Source organism: Heterocephalus glaber, unplaced genomic scaffold (genome assembly GCF_053883595.1).
Source record: "Heterocephalus glaber isolate CG9 unplaced genomic scaffold, H.glaber_assembly_v1.0 deba00001610, whole genome shotgun sequence".
NCBI lineage: Eukaryota > Metazoa > Chordata > Mammalia > Rodentia > Bathyergidae > Heterocephalus > Heterocephalus glaber.
Window position 1 is genome coordinate 3,008,628 of NW_028258381.1, and position 17,444 is coordinate 3,026,071.

Genomic DNA, 17,444 nt, shown 5'->3' on the forward strand with positions numbered 1-17,444 from the left:
AGTGTGTTCACCTGTGTGTTGAAAGAAATCTAAAATAACTAAAATCATAAGTTTTGAGCTTTCAGAGTCTTGGAAATATAAATTTTTTGTCATATAAACATGAAATTCTTTTTAACAAAATGAGTATTAGACCCCTCAAAGGTTTCGCATGGGCTTTGAATGTTCACTACTTTCAATTAGACATAGCATCTTTTAAAGAATGACTGAATGTTCCTTTCTATTGCCAATGATTTCAGAGAAATACATAGTTTTGATGACTGGTTACTGAGTGTTCCAATATTTTAGCCAATCAAGTCTTTATTTATGTTTTTTAGCTAAACATACTGATTTTGTGAGTTCACCAAAACTGTTTTGATGTCTCTTAGACTATTATCACATGAGATTGAAATAAATGCTGAAAATTTCAGACATGCATGCTATGATGATTAAAAAGGATTTGTCCTTAAAAATCCTCAAAATTTCCAGTCAGAGAATACTTTCAGATTTTGCCTGGTGACCTGGCAGACCGCTGTGAAATTACCTCAAGCTTCCTAATGTTCTTATGTTATGTACTACTCTATTGTTTTCTCTTTCATTTGTTAAGAGTTACTATCAACCAATAATAGGTATCTTGCATACAGAAGCTCCTAGCTCTGCAGTAACCACACAGCTACAACTTACTACTGGATGTGTTGCTTCCCAGACAATACACTTTCTTTGTGTGGAGATATTGACTGTATCCAAAGCTCATTACTAGTGTCAGGACACACTTGGGGTCCCCGGCTGCTGGAAGGCAAGCTCTACAGTCTGCAGTGTAGACATCAGCACCCAGCATCTCAGGACAGCATGGGTGAAGTTAGTATTGGATGAGTTGTAAATCTATTGGGGTTTCATCAAGATTTAACTTTCCAGAAATGTAACCACTTGAGTTAATATTTCAATTCAAATTCTAGTAGTAAGGCCTGCTAAATTATAACTGGTATCAGAGAAGATAATAATAACTGGCATTTATTAAGTAGTTGAGTGTAAAGTACATAAGAACTTTCATAGTAAAGTATCTTATTTAAATCTCACAGCAGCTTGGTGTACTGCATATATTATCATTACCTACATTTTAAAGGTAAGTAAATTAAGATTGTGAGAGATTAAGTCACAATGAGTTTAAAAGAGATTAAGAGCTACCACAGAATTAATTACACTGCAAAACTAGTATATCTCCAAAGGTTTGTATTCCAAAAGTCTTTAGAATTTTAGTAGTCTGTTTGCTTTGGCCAATGCAGATTCAAAGTCACAAGAAATCTAATCTTTTAATCAGAGCTAACTCTGAAATGACCAGTTTAGAGATTGTGGGGTGTTTTCTATGATCAGTAATATAAAGTCTTTATAGATAAGACTCCACTTCATAGTTTTTGATGAGCTAACTGTAGAATTCAGAGTCCTTTCCTTCTCTGTTTTTCTCCATCTCCAGCTGGTTGGAGATAGGGCTGAAGAAGCATTGTTTAAGAAAAGAGTTGGTCTGTGGAAGGATCGCTTTTTCACTTTCTTTGTTGAGGGCCACAGTGAGCTAAACACTGATTTGGATGTTTACATGCAATTCCTCAAGGTTACTTCTGATGTATTTTCAAACTCTAATTTTTGCAGCTGAAGATAATTTATATTCTGGAGGAAATAAGGCACATTTCTTTCCCATGTTGGCACTCACCTTAGCACACCAAAGAAAATACAATTCTAAATCACTTATTGATTCCTGGAGATTTGTTTACATTTGGTACATAAAATAGCCTGGGCAGTGACATTTATATGAAAATTCCTAATGATTATAAGGTGTCAATTATTAAGAGAATTTAAATTTAATTTACTTAGTGCTATAAATTAATGTAATACGGTTGCCAAGTAATTTTAAGAAAGCAATAGGGAAAATTCAGCAGAAGTGTGAGAGTTCCATGACCCATTTATGATGTAAGGCAAGGAACTAGCTTCTTACTTCTAGGGCACAGTAGTTTGAGGACCAATTTTCTGAGTGTTAGAATTATCTTAATGCCTGGCCAAGGAAAAGAGAATCAGAAATATAACAAGTACTTCTGGGAAGAATGTATGGTTAGTGTGAACTGTGTTGATCTGGCAACTAAGAAAGAGCTATGGAATGAGTTAGTTCTTAGCCTGGCAGCTACATAGAAAATACCCAATACATATATCAACCTGCCTCCAAGTACAGGGAAAATGATATTTTTTCCTGTGGTTTTGCTTCTTTATACCTGATATTTCCTTCCCTTTTGCCCACTTAAAAAAATTTGGCAAAGGATGGACTAAAAGTACAGTAGGGATCAGCAGTTCCAATACTGGTATGATTTATAGCATGCACTCTAAGCTATAAATATATAAATATAAATAAAACTCCATGGCACTTAACCCAAATCTCCCCCTTTCCCTGCCTGGATGAGAATTAGGAAATTCTTTGGGTAGGAAAAATGAGTCACGAATCATCATCTCCGATTCTTGGAAAGTGCTTTGCTTCCCTGGCTGATTTCCTGGCCACAGTACTTAGTTTAAGTCATTATTGCCCATAATATGCCTACTGAGCCAGTTAGAGAGCTCTCAATAGGTGCTGTGCAAAGATTGCTATGGCCACATGAATGTGAAGATGCTGTTCAACTTAGATGATTCAGTTCAATCCAAGCACACTCTTATGGAATGATTAGTAACCATTTGGAGCAGAGTTAGGTGGACAGTGGGAAAAGTACCTTAGGGATTGACAGGAGGCCTCTCCTGGGGGGTAACCCAAAGTGAAGACAGACAAAAGGAAATATAAATATATGTGGGTACAAGCAGCCTATGTGAGAGGAGTTAAAAGAAAAAAGAGAAAGGCTGAGAATGGCCTGCAGCTCCTTGGTGAAAATTTGGGAGGAACATCCCATCCAGGTGAACCCAGTCCTGAGGACAGTAGACTTGGCAAACAGAAGGTTCCATAGGTTACCAAGAAAAACAGCCCCTCTGGGAAGAAACTGTGATACGTCAAGGCAAAGGGCTTGGCCAGCACAGCAGGAGTCCAATCTCTACCTGAACACCCAGCAAGGTCCTGTGTGCAGAGCTCTCAGAGTCCCATCAATGAACAACAAATCATGAAATGGCAGATCGTATATTCCTCTGGAGAGCCACACATCCATCAGTATATTGGATATACTGAAAAGTTTTATTTTATTAGCTTTATTTCTCCAGTGTTGCCTAATTTATAAGATTAGAGAACTTTTTTGTTTGTTTATCATGATTAGTAATATCCCCCAGGTCTTAGATTCCACAGTGCACACTTTAAGCAAAAATATTGAAGTGGGAGTTGAAAAAAGAAGTCTATTTTGAGTAAAAATAGAACACTTTCAGTGTCTCAGATAAAATAGAAATAACCAATTATTATGATTATGTGCAATACTCTCCTTGACTCAGGTCATTTTGAGCCAGCACAAACATCAAATTTGAACTCATTTTTGAAAGGCCTGCATAGTAATAGAGATGTAGCTCAGTAGAGCACTTGCCTGGCATTCTTGAGGAAGACAGAAAGGGTGCATTCATTGGAAGTAGGGTGCTTGAGTTTCCATCTGGCTGCCTCATTTACTCGTCTCCTCCTTTATAACACAGGGATTGTGGTAAAATCAAGCTCTTGGGGTGGTAGGAGTTCCACAAAATGTTGGATGAGGTATGCTTAGCAAAGTACTTAAAATTCACTTAGGCATTACAAAATGTTATTATGTAATATGCTAAGTGGACTTTTATTCCTTGTACTAACCTTGGGAGAATGGCAGAGTTCTGAAAGAGGTAAATTCTATAAGAACTCACTGATTCAAATCTTTGTCATTTGGTACATTTTACTTTATACAGAAAAGTGTACCCTTTTATTCATGGGCCCCAATGGAATTTGTGTATTTCTGGTAATTCTGAAAGTTCTATTATTATGCTCTCAAATCAAATCAAATCAAATCAATAATATACCTGATTGCCCAAACAAGTGCTTTTTAATTTGAGAGGTGGCTCCAAGAAACCTCACTGTGTTATAGTCTATTATAAATACTGAAAATATTTTGAGTGAAAAATGCTATTTTCACATAGAAATGTGGAAATTAAGAGTTTATTTTTATACCTGGTACAGTTAGAATTTTTTTTTTTGTACCGGGGATTGAACTCCGGACCCTGTGTTTGGGAGGCAGGCAGTGGCACTACTGAGCTAAATCCCCAGCCCTAAAATTTGTTTTTTATAAATAGATTTGTTGTTGTGGTTGAATCCCTAGGGAGAATAATGAAGTATTTTATCTAAAGTGGAATTATTTGAAAACTATTAAAATATTGAGAAGGGTGGTATAATATTTAAAACATTTAGACATACTATATGATATGGCATCAGATTTCTGTAAGTAAAAATGTTCTGAAATATTTAGAGTCAAGATCATACTTAACATCTTTTCTCAATTGCCCAATATAAATTAATTTAGTTGACATAACTAAGATAGAAAATTGTCAAGATTTTTCTATGGTTCATTGAAAGTTAAGCTAATACAATATTTTATGGACTATACAGTAACTTTTAAAGCCACCACTTCATGAGGTAAGAAATGAAAAATTAATTTAATTATGGCAGTTGACTGAGTGGATTTAATTCTTTAGTCATTAATTATAACAAGAGGAATTTTTTTTCTTCCTGAAATATAGCTTAGTGATGGCAAATTCTGAGGTAAAACAAATGGTTTTGGAAAAAAAAAATCAAAGAGAATACTTCCAAGTTTAGTTTTTAATCACTCATAAACTATTAAAAGTTAATTTAGCTAGGAAGAACCCTGTCTGATTAAACATGTTTAACTTGATTCCAGTAGCTGGTCACCAGTGTAAATAGAAACTGCTGTAGAAGCCAAACACTGAATATGAAGTGAAAAGTAGAGTTAGATAGTTATGACTTTACATAACATTGAACACAAATAACTATTTCTGTCCTAAAATTGATGTTTGCCTCCCACATAAACGCACCTATGGCATATGGCCTTAGACTTCCAAAATCCAGGAAAGTCTGATGGTGTAGGACAGGAGCAACAGGACCAAATGGGTGGTAAAGATTCTGTTGAAGTTTGTGTTTCCCTCAGCTCAACTCAGGAACCTGTCATCTCTGAGGGAAACAGGCAAACAGGCTGACTATTCTGGCTGGCCCGGAACTAAGGATTTTAACATTCAAAAAGCATCAAAATATGTTCTGGTGTCTCAAGTCTCTTTCTTTTCCCATTCACTCTAAGAATTGAACGCCAAACCTTCCAGGAAATGGAAAACACATCTGGCCTCACTCCTTACTCGCTGCATTCGTGGTGGAGTGCATGTCTAATCCCTCCAAACAGTCTTTGGGTTTTCAGTTTTATCTTTCCATACCAGTCACACTTAGTGCATAACATTGTGATGTAATTAACCTGACTTGACCAGTGTAGTAGGGCTGACTTCCTCGCAGCAGGATAGATCTTTAAAAAGAAACTAAAAATTTATTTTTTCTTGCGTGTGAACACATATTTTGGTATGCTACAAAGTAGATTCTGGAGGCAATTTGGTGTGCTGATACAAGTCCATACTCCATCCTCCCTCTGTCTGGATCTGTCTTTTCTATAATTGCCAATTATTCCCCCAAATAGAAAAGTGATCAAATAAACAGTGAATGTTTAAATTTAAAAAAAAATACAGTAAATGACACATTGCCATTAACTCCCCTCAAAATACTCCTCCTTGCTTCAAACACATTTATCCCATCATTCTTGCCATTTTCCAAAGCAGTGCTAGAAGTCCTCTTTCTTTACAAGGCATGATCAAAAATACAGTGAATGCTGTTGCCAAATGCCATCTAATAGAAGGCAGGTTGGTGAAAACATTACAATGTGTTCTCATCCACTTCATTCATCTGCCACTGTGAGACTTCTGGCTCTGATAGTCAAAATAAGCATAAGAGGAAAATGTTTTAAATCAATTCAGGAAATCAAGACAGACATGACAGTACAGCTATAGACTCTCACAAAAAAGGACTCCCCGAACTTCTTCAGGAAGTGGCACAAAAGATAGGATAAGTGTATTCCAAATTAGGAGGAACATTTTGAGAGGGATTAATGTAAATGTATTTTTTACTGTAATTACTTTAAAAAATTTATATATTCACTGTATTTATCCATCACATATCACACACAAGACAATAGTGCTTTGATATTAACATAAAAATGGCATAAAATGAAATAAAATCTCAAAAAGCGTTTTGTATAATCAGGGACATTTAAAATCATGAACATCCTTCCACTGCCTCACAAACATTGACAGTTTATAAAAAATGTAATGGTGAAAGCAAAAATCTATTTAATTTCAGAACCAGTATTTCTTAGAACTGTTTGATTAAACTTGTTTTTAAATTACCTATTAAAGGGTTGGGGATTTAGCTCAGTGGTTCCGCCGCCTGCCTCGCAAGCGCAAGGTCCTGAGTTCGATCCCCGGTACCAAAAATAAAAAAGTAAATAAATAACCTATTAAAATTCCTCAGAACTAGTATTCCAAGGAACTCAGTTCTGGAAATATCATAGTTCATCCATTTTGTGCATACATTTTCTTCACTTTTTAACTCCTCTGAAATTAGGATGTTGTCTTACATTTGATAATGTCTTGGGTTTAATGAAATATGGCGCTGCCCTATCAGCTTTGATGACAACTATGTGTGCTGTATTAGTTGTAATTTGGCTCAGCTGAGAGTGACAAAACCAAAAATGAGAATGATATAGATAAGACAAATTTATGGCTGAATAGCAAATCTGGATGGTCCTGTGTGGGAACTGTGCTCTGTGGTGTTGTGTATTCACCCTTCTTTATGTCCGAGATGATGCAATGGGTCAAGAAGACGGCTCCATGTGGATCTATTATACCCACTCTCTTGCACCCAGGAAAAAACAGATCAAGAAAGAAAAGTTTATGCCAAGTGCCAATTGTATTAAATTTTCAGAAGCTTCCCAATGACACTTTTGCTTACAATACAGAAGTTTGACAGTGGCACTAGAAATCCAGGAAATCTGAGATATGCAGTCACCTTTCTAAGCCTGCATGAGTGGAGATAAAAATTCTGTTCCTATGATGAAAGGGGAACACTGGAGAAGAACCAACAGCTGCCATTCTGCAGTCAGTTAGTGCTGATATTGACAAGGTCACTAAAACTTACTCTGCAGCTAGAAACCAGAGAAATAGCAAAGGATAAGTCCTTAAATATTAAGGCATGAAGGCAGCTATTGTTGAAAATCAGAAATTAATTTAATCACTAGCAAACAGAAAATTAGCCCTTTCCTCCCTGATATCAAATAATTTGGAAACAGTTTATTAATAGTCATGGCCTCTGACCTCAGACTGTAAAGATCAGAACACACTTCTTTCCTTTGTTGCTTTGTTTAATACACAAGTTTCTTTAATTATTCCAATTAAAGTGGAGAAATTGCAACTGGGGATAAAGGAGCAACACATATAGTGGATATTGTCTCTGTGGAGACTCCAGTAAGAATATACAGTATTTACACAGAGGTTCTCAGAAAATTAATCAGTTTGTCTCAACCTGTTCTGTGATCACATTCCCATCAAAATGTTTTCAAACTAATAATAATAAAGGATTTTAAATGGCCACATGGAAGAGTGTAAATGTTGCTTAAATATAAATTTGTTTCTTGTCTATCTTGTTGAAGACACTAATTTTGGAATTCCTGTTAATCTTAGCTGGTCTTCTTGATTCTTTTGCTTTATTAGTTCTTCTTTTGGCAAGAAAATTAAACTTAAAATTTTAAAAATATATCATTCAGTGAAGTCAGACTTCTATTACTAATTCTTAAAAGCTATTTGTGATACTTACCTTTACTTGTAAGCTCTAAATAGCATTTTTACTTTACAGAGTAATATAATAATTATGGAATATAAAAATTTTTATGCATTTTTATATTAGATTTTTGATATAAAATTATCTAATAAAATCACAAGGTAATATAGGCCTGATGGGCTTCAAGTCCCAGAGACTCATTGTTTGGAAAAGTAATATTAAGTAAATGATAAAAAATATAAAAATCTAATAGATAAATTCACCTGGTTTAGTGAATTGGTAAACAAATTTTCAATAAAAATGTCACTTTGTTTCTTTATTGCCTTATCTTATTAACAAGAATTTCTTATTCATACTTTTTATTTTAAAGAATAAATCCTAACAGCAAAAAGTGGTTGTTGATGTAATAACTCACCTTAACGTGCCAAATTAACACATATTTACAAGATGCGATCTGCCTGATAGGTTCCCTATTGTCATGATTAGATCGAGTGTCTTCCACATGCAGAGCACTGTGGTAGCCTTTTCAGTGTGGAAATCATATTGAAAATAACTTAGTCCTACAAAAATCTGTTTGAAGTAACAGTGATGCGTTTATTGCTTCAACAGAGCAGAAAGGATATATTCTAGCTATGTTATTAAATTGGAATAAAAGTGATAAAATATCAGCTGACTGCACCTGTTTTTCAAAAAAATTGAGGCAACATAATGTGACAAATGCCTAAATGTACAGTGATGAACCAATAATAATAACGTTGGAAGGTAAGAGTACTGTATAAAATGTGAATTTGTGGCCCACTTAAAAAGACATCTTTGGAGACTTAGTCTGTACCTCTGCACCTGGCCTACTCAGAGCAATAAATGTATTCTACTCCAACTCTTGGCTTTTTCAGCATGGCCCATTGATCGCGTTACAATTCCCTGTTACTCTGCATTTTAGACTATTCTCTGCTGCTAAGTTACCCACAGACACCGAGCCATCTTCCTGATGCTCCAGCATTTGTTTTCATCACTGAGCTAAGCAGTGTTGTTAGTAATGGATTTGGGGTTTCATAACCTCCTTATCAGGTGGCAATAGTTCTCTAAATCAAAACTGAATGCTCCCATTAGTATTTAAATTTATAAATTGTTTCTGATAGGTACCTTCTCAAGCAGACATATAAATTCCAAACTCCCTTGCTTTAGTACTTGAGGCTATTACATGCCTGTCAAAAGTTACTTTACAAGATATCATATCAGTAGCTTCTACTCTTCAGTGCATACTCAGGAGACTTGTAAGTAGTTAAAATTTTTACCTTTTACAGACACTTCTGCTATAAGGTACTGCATCTATGTATTGGGGTAAAATACGAAAATAATAGAAATTGAGTGAGCTCTTCTAAAACCTGCTTCTACTTCCAGGAGCAAATCTTATTTATCTGAGAGCCCCTAGCATGTCATCTAGATTTTAGAAGTGAGTTACTTCCTTTATAAAGAAAGAGCTAATACTATTTTCGTGGTTATATCGCATAGGGCTATTGAGAATACAGGAGAATAATGAATACTGAAACACCTGGAAGATTTTAAAGCTTGCTGAGGACAATGACTGTGTGAACGTGTGTATATAAGTGGAGAAAATTCACAAACAAATCTTTATTTGACTTGAGTCCTGATCTTATGGATGTGAACAGCATCACTATTTAATAAAGTTTAGAAAATAATAGGACATTGTTTCTAATTTCTTGAAACATGAACAGAGAAAATATAATATTTCATTTGCCTTTTTTGGAATGACAGAAGCCAATATTGACTCTGTCAGGACTGACATTGTTTTTAAGACATCATGGTATTGTATATTTAGTATTACAAACTTCTTAAACTCCTTTTTAATTTTCCAGAATTTTATAAATAGCAACCAATTCATTTCAGTTCCATTTCCCAAAAATTGGCATAAAATTGATGTGCTTTGGGGCCTCCAAAAATGTTAACAGGTAGTTGCTACAAATGCGTAATTTCGGGATTGATTTCACTGTAGAATCACACGTATTCTCCAAAACAAGAGGGACAGAGAAGTAAACGGGATGAGGACGAGTTTCAATAACCTCCTGCAGTCTCCCACACGGATGAGCAAACTCTGAGTCAAGGTGACAGAAAGACCGGGTTAAATTATTATACCGTGCAGTAAACAAGAAAAAGCCTTCACTGTGTTGTTCTAAAGATTTTGTATTAAGTTATGATTCCTCATATTGCATTGTCATTTCTAAATAGAGAGTAAAGTGGAAATTCTATGTAGCTATATTTTATTCAGAAATTTCAATGTACAAAATAATTAGTAATCACAAATACCAACAGGGACAATGATTGAAAATTCTCAAGATGGAAATTGGAATATGTCTGAGAAAATCTGACATTTCTGCCTTTCTTTCTTCTAGGCTGCTTTACCTGCCAAAACTGATCTTCCAGAGTTTTTTATTGCTTCTTATAAGTGGCCGGGATGGACTCATGACCCACTGGATCAAAAAAATTGTGCGGCATCCTGGGCATTTTCCACTGCAAGTAATAAAGTCATTTCCATTGCTTCCTTATAAATTCACCTTCAGTGCCTGGGAGGGTAATTAAAAGGTTTTTAAAATTAGAACTTTTAATAAATTAAAATAAAACCTAGCCAGAGAAAGCAACCTGAATATTATCATTTTTAGTAAGAAATAGTTCTTTTACACTACTTTTATAAAAGTTCACAAGTTCAGTAAATGAATTACTCAAGTTAACCCCAAGATTTGATCTCAAAAATTATACTTAAAGGAATACTGGCTGTATTTTAGCAATTAAACAGAACAAAACATGCTGATGACTGGCCACTCTCAAAGATCTTCATCAAGCTGTCTTGGAGGTTTGTAGATAAGTCCAAAGAGTCTTTCGCCAAGCTTAGGGCACTGAAAGCACTATGAGATATGCATGTAGGCTCTTGGAGAAGCCAGCTCCAAAGGGCAGCATGCTGATTCTTTTGTCTACAAATCATTACTTCATAGAGTCAGCCTGGTCATCATAGAATTGCCTTTGGCAAAATTTAACATTGTCCAAGCTCACCTCCACAGTAGTTTTACCTATTACTTCTGCCCTATTCCTACCCCTCTAGTACACATGTATTCCTGCTATCTGGTGTTTGTCTTTACTGAGTGAGGGATTCATGAGGTACTTTCTGAACCTTGCTTCATTCATACGGGTGGAGAGGGATTTCATCAAATTAATTACTTGCTGCTTTAAACTTAGGAGGTTAATGAGTTAACCTCCTAAGTCATATAGAAGAACACTGCCATTATTTAAATGAGTATTTCTGAAGAGATTTAAGGGAAATTGTTAGTGGTGAAGCCCTGAGAGCAACTTCTCAGGTGGATCTGGAGAGTGTTTTTGGTGTCTTCCCAGCTCCAGTCAGCACAAGGCTGCATCTGGACTGTCTTCTTACCTCAGTTACTACAGCTCCAGAGATTGTTCTCAACCCTTCTGGGGTTTCGGGGGACACAGTGTTGCATCTTGTGTATTTATTATGGTAAATCAGGTCTATTCTGTTTGTGTGCTAAATAGAGAAAAGAATAAGATCTGGTAAATTGTGTCTGGAAGTAGTTAAAAACATTTAAGAGAAAACAAAAAAGTACAAATGGAATAAATAAGACACATAAAAATACACACACACACACACACACACACACACACACACACAGACTTATGTAACAAAGTAAAATCCAATCTGTATGTCCAAAGCTGAAGAAGTGAAGACATTTGGAATGGTGGGAATGATAGAGGTCACAAGGTAACTTTGGAGACAGAATAAAATAAACTCAAGTCTGTCTCAGAGGTAGTGCCCAATACAAGTTCTCAAAAACAGAGTGGAAAACAATTGGCTGTTCTGAGTCATTCTTAAATCTTCTGACTTTCTTGAAATATTTCAAATGAATTTGGACTGAACTTTCATTGAGATCCAGAAACATCCACATAACTAAGAAGAACCCACTGCATAACATTAGGGCTGAAAACATGCAGCCTTAGTTGAAATTCAGATTTATGGGGCTGGAAGAGATGATAGAGGTCTCCTTCTTCAGCTCTCTGGTCTTACAAAGGAGGCTCAGGAAGGCAAAGTGACTTACCTGACACCAGAGAGCTGCAGTGTTGGAAGTGATCCTGAGTGCCAGGCTTCCAACTCCTTGATGACTGTTTTTGACTACAGTCCAAAAGCATTTTCTGAAAGAAATAAGCTTCACTAACATTTTTAAAAGTTTATATTTAATTCTAAATTCTTGTACTGAGTGTGAAAGTACTAAGGAATTCCTACTGTCTTGTTATGCAGCCCAGCCCGGCCTTGAACTCTTGGCTATCCTCTGGCTCAGCCTCCCAAGGGCTGGGATTTCAGGCATGCACCACCATGCTCAGCTAATCTTTCTTTTATAAAACAAGGAGTTGTTCTCTTGAGAATGTCAGAGATATCAATAGAAGTCCATTCGTCACTATGAAGCATATCCTAATAAAATAATAGGTGGGAATCAAGGATGAAGTGAAAGGCTATAGATTTTTTTTTTTTGTACCAGGGATCGAACTTGGGTCCTTGCACTTGCGAGGTTATAGATTTAACAGTAAACTCACACTAAACATCTAACATGTGCCAATTGTACTACAGAATTGTACAGCTGCTAAAGTGTAATAAAAACCCTATACAGAGATACATATGTAAATAAATTCTTTTAAAATGAAAGATTTAAATTAACACCCTGAGAGAGTCTGATTCACAGACAATTTAATGAGAAAAATAAATCTGTAACATCCACTCAAAAAAAATAGAAGAAAGGTTGTGACCTTGTTGCCTTTAATTAACATTGAGGAATATAATCTAGCGGGTTTAACCTAAGATTAAACATCAAAAACTGCTCTAAGTATTGAATAAAAGCATAAATCTGTTACTAGAATAGCATCCACCCTAACTTTCTCATGTTCTCAGCATTCACATTAGCTTATTGTGGAAGCAGGATCAAAACACAAACACGCGTTGATCTCTGCTGCTGGTTTGTTTCCCTGGCCTACTATTATATGCACTGGGACTCTTGTTTCTTGTTCATCACTATGAGTTCTAATGCTACAGTACTTGTAACTTAGTAAGTGCTCAATAAATGTATTCAGGAAAGGAATAAACTTGTACAACAATGCCAGGATATTTTTTAAACTGATGGGTAGAAATTCAATCATAAAAGTGAATGCATACGTATGTAACTGGTAATATTAATATAGTTTCAATAGTTAATAGTAATTATAATAACTGTATTTTTAGCTGTATATAACATTGTATGCCGCCAATTACATATATAGGATAGTTATATATAGTAATATATAATATAAGCATAGTAATATATAATATAAGCATAACTATAACAATATACTCTCTTGCATATATATAAAAGTGAATTCTATATCTATTGAAATAAACTTAAGATAAAGATTTGCAATCACATTACGAGCATAAAGATATGCTATGTAGCTTTTAAGTATTGCTGAGGACAGCAATATTTCATACAATTTATAATTGTGTGAATGAGCTGGAGTATGGTCTCCTGGGTAGTTACATTAGATAAAACCAAATATCTAATTTACTCTAACATGTCAAATTACCATGGATGTGTGATCAGTTTTCCTGACTTTCCCAGGTTACTTACATTCATTTAAAAGTATATTTATTCATAACAATATGCAGGACACTTTTTTAGGTTCAAGAAATAGAAATATAGGTAACATATGGTCTTGCCCTCAGAGAAATCTGCCACTTGACAGGTTTCTTAATGAAGAAGATGAAAGGAATAAGAAGCTAGAACAGTCTTTAAACTCAAAAAGTTACTGGAGCAGTATGAACACAGGATAGACACTATGACATTATGACACAGTTGAACTGCCTGGAATACTTAGATAAACTGGTGACATTTTGCTCTAATTTTAAACTATGTACAGTTTTGAAAACTAAGGTTCAAACAAAAAAGGCTATGTAAATGGTAACACCATATGATGTACAGTTTGAATATTAATCAGTATTCTACTTGAAACAGGTGTGGCTGCTGATCGAATAGCAATTCAGTCCAATGGTCGATACACCGTCAACCTCTCCCCTCAGAATTTGATCTCCTGCTGTCTCAAGCACCGTTATGGATGCAGTGGTGGAAGCATTGATAGAGCTTGGTGGTACCTGAGAAAACGTGGGTAAATAGCTGCTCCGCATGTGTTTCTGGGATTCTTGTGGGTTCTGCCTTCAGTTAGAACAAATCAAAATTATTTTAAGGTTTTATTTTTAAAATCTAGGTTTGGGATGTAATTCAGGGGTAAAGTATGTGCTGAGCTTGATCACTGACATTACAAAGAAAGAAAAAGGAAAAGGAAAAAAATCTGAAAAACATCTATATAAACATAAATCAGTGTCACATTTAAATATACATTATATATCTACTGAAATTAAAGACTGTTGGAAGTAATTATTAAAGAATATGTACCTTTCCAGATAAATGCATATAACTATTAACTTGAAGACTCAAACACTTTCTTCTTGTTCCTCTGAACCAAATGGATCTATTGGTTCCTCACTGAGGGAATAAAATAATCAGTGTTGCTGATACTTCTGTTATGCCTTTTAGCTACCCAAGTTGAACAATAGATAACTCCAGAAAAAGTTATATTAAAAATCAGGAGAAAAAAATAAAGCATTTTATAGTTGTCTCAGGTCATCAGTGTCATGAATTGTTCCTGTCCCATTGGGTAAAAACAGACAGTGTCTGTCCTTACTCACATATGGCCTGATGTCCTCCCAGGGTCTCTGTGGAGACTGTTAAGAGCTCATCTACTTAAGCGCTGAGCTGTTCAGCTGAGCAACTGTGGCTGGAGACCCGTGAGTTTCATAGTGGCCCCTTGTTTCTGCACCACCTTCTCCGTGCTCTGTGTCTGCTGAGAAACAGATGCCATGAAAGCCAAAGAGTGCCAGATAGTGGTTAGTGGCTATAGATTTGAAAAGTTATTTTCATGTATTTTGCTTAATAAAGTAGTACTTTAAATGACAGACATCGGCTGATATTTTCCTGGTGTAAAATTATTCAGTTGACTTCTGTTTTGTTCTATAAGAAAAATAAAAGGTTTTTAGAAGCTTAAAGATATAAATTATCATTGAGACAAAACTAAATCTCACTGTATTAGTCTGCTTGGGCTACCATAGCAGAATATCAGAGGCCGAGTGCTGGAATAATAGACGTCAAGTTCAGGAGGCTGCCAAGTCCAAGTCACTGACTGACTCAGTCCAGGTCCTGGCTCCCTGCCAGGCTTGTGCTGGTTAGGGGCAAGTGAGAGAGTGCTGTGTACCCTTCTCCCCTCGCAGGGCACTCATCCCAGCCATAAGCCCGGATCACAGGTCTCATTTGAATCTAATCATCTCCCAGAGGCTTACCTCCAAATATCATCCCGCAGGCATCAGGGCTTCAACATGCGAGTTTCACATTAACACCCTGAAGGGCACAGACCCAGGGTTTAAACCAAATGCAGCACATTCAGTACAGACTTTTAAAAGCTTTGAGTCTTTTTAATAACTTCGTTTTCATCACACTGCAGCTCAAACTCTTATACTCTGTTGGACACTATTACATTTTCTTGAACCAACTTTAGTGAACACTTTTATGGGCATTTCAGCATTGAATAGTTAATGATCTAATTCTATGATTTTACTTCTCTTACCGCCTACTTCTAGATTTAATAGGATTGTGTTAGATTTGGAGCCAAATATTTTATACTTTGCTATGTTTGATTTCAAAATCAGAAATCAAAATAATTTTTAATCTTTTGTACAATGTAGATGTCTGATAGCTTTCTAACTTATTAATTTATGCATGATATAAGTAATATACTATTTCCCCCAAAGTATCATGAACTGCAGACATCTAATCATTGAAGCTTTATTTAAAACTATAACTTAAAAATGTCCACAAAACAAGCTCTGCCTAAGCAGTTCTCCACAGCCACTTCTTGGGTTTAATGGAGGAACTCTTTCCTGGGCACTGACCCCTCTGCTGCAACACAGGCCCTGAGAAAATAAAGGCTCAATTTGTTGTTTAAAAAATTCAACAAAACAACAACTAACCTTAATGCTAAAACTTACATCATTTGTCAGAGTATCCTATCTGTGAATAATCAAATTAGTTACCTTCTCATATTTAATTAGGGTATTCTACATTGTAATTGTATATGTACGGGTTGAAGGAGTCCTTTCCCTACTAATAAATATTAACTTAGACTTCGTTGCTGGCCACTTTTCATCTCTGGGAAATGCTATACAACAGATAGAATTATGTATTAAAATGTGTTGAAATAAGATTTTAAAATTTATAATGCAGAAATAACAGGGCAGGGAGGAATGTAATGTCATTAAGCTGCTGTGTTGGAGTTGGCATTTTCAAATCTGTGCTGTGTCTAGGTAACCAGCATGCTATATAAATGTTCAGTTCAGTAAAGGTGATTATAGATAAATTATGGCATTTTTCTAAATAATACCTTTGCTTGTTTTCTTATTTCACATAGACTGGTATCTCATGCATGCTATCCACTTTTCAAGGACCAAAACTCTACCAATGGATGTGCCATGGCCAGTAGGTCCGATGGGCGGGGGAAACGGCATGCCACAACACCATGCCCCAACAACATCGAAAAATCTAACAGGATCTACCAGTGTTCTCCCCCATACAGAGTCTCTTCCAATGTAAGTCTAAATGGCAGGAACTATGACTGGTAAACATCCTCAGACATACAGAGCTTTGCTGTTATCAATGCTAATGAAGATTGATTTGGAGCCCAAAGGAGATCAAAACCAAACCCAAAATTTTGACTTCAGAATTTGCTATTATAATCTAAATTAAACAGCATGTCATCAGATATAGTTTTTGATGTTCTTAAAATGTGCATTGAAGACTTTCAGTTTGGGTAAGATCTCTAATATATTATTAGCAATATTAAAGATTGGCTTAAATTCAAACAACACCCAAGGAAATAGGTTTTTATTTTTTAAACTTTATTTATTTATTTATTCATTAAGTTTATTGGTACATTTTAGATATACAATACAATTACATTCATCTTTGGGAACTTTTACCTTTACATGATGTATCTTGGTTCTTATATTTTCCCCATTCCCATGCCCTCCCTTCAAGCCCTCCACCCCTCCCTATTTACAAAGACTTTGTTTCCATTTTTTCCTTTTCTCATATTTTTTCTTCTCCCTTCTTTCTTTTCTCCTAATTATGGTTTACAATGTATATGTGTGTATGTGCATGAACTAGAAAATTAAAAGCCACATCAAACTCTTTTCATTGACGTTTTATGATACTAGTTACTTTTCATCAAATATCTGTTTTACTCCACAAAGTAAATGAAGTGAATGTAGCCAATCAGCTCACTGTTACCTGACCTTCTCATTTTCAAGCTATCTGAACTTTCCGCAACAGCGAGTTAGCTCCAGAATATGATCCAGTATTTTTATGATGTCACCTAGGTCTTTCACCAATTGGTTTTGTCCTCCTACTTCGCAAAATCATGTCTTGCCAGTATTTACCCTCTCTACCCCTTCATAATTCTCCTGATATAT

The 17,444-nt window shown here is 35.5% G+C and overlaps 1 protein-coding gene across 2 annotated transcripts in view; it reads left to right on the forward strand.

The window, feature by feature from the left end:
- The window catches only part of Tinag (tubulointerstitial nephritis antigen), a 108,109-nt gene that overhangs the window by 24,782 nt on the left and 65,883 nt on the right, over positions 1-17,444 (forward strand). The window contains exons 7-9 of one of the 2 annotated variants that reach the window (XM_087196001.1): positions 10,234-10,357; positions 13,882-14,028; positions 16,385-16,562. In XM_087196001.1, the coding sequence (XP_087052127.1) occupies positions 10,234-10,357; positions 13,882-14,028; positions 16,385-16,562 (449 nt within the window). Of the gene's footprint in view, positions 1-10,233; positions 10,358-13,881; positions 14,033-16,384; positions 16,563-17,444 lie in introns of both variants that reach the window. The other variant, XM_004868825.3, reaches the window with a different exon arrangement.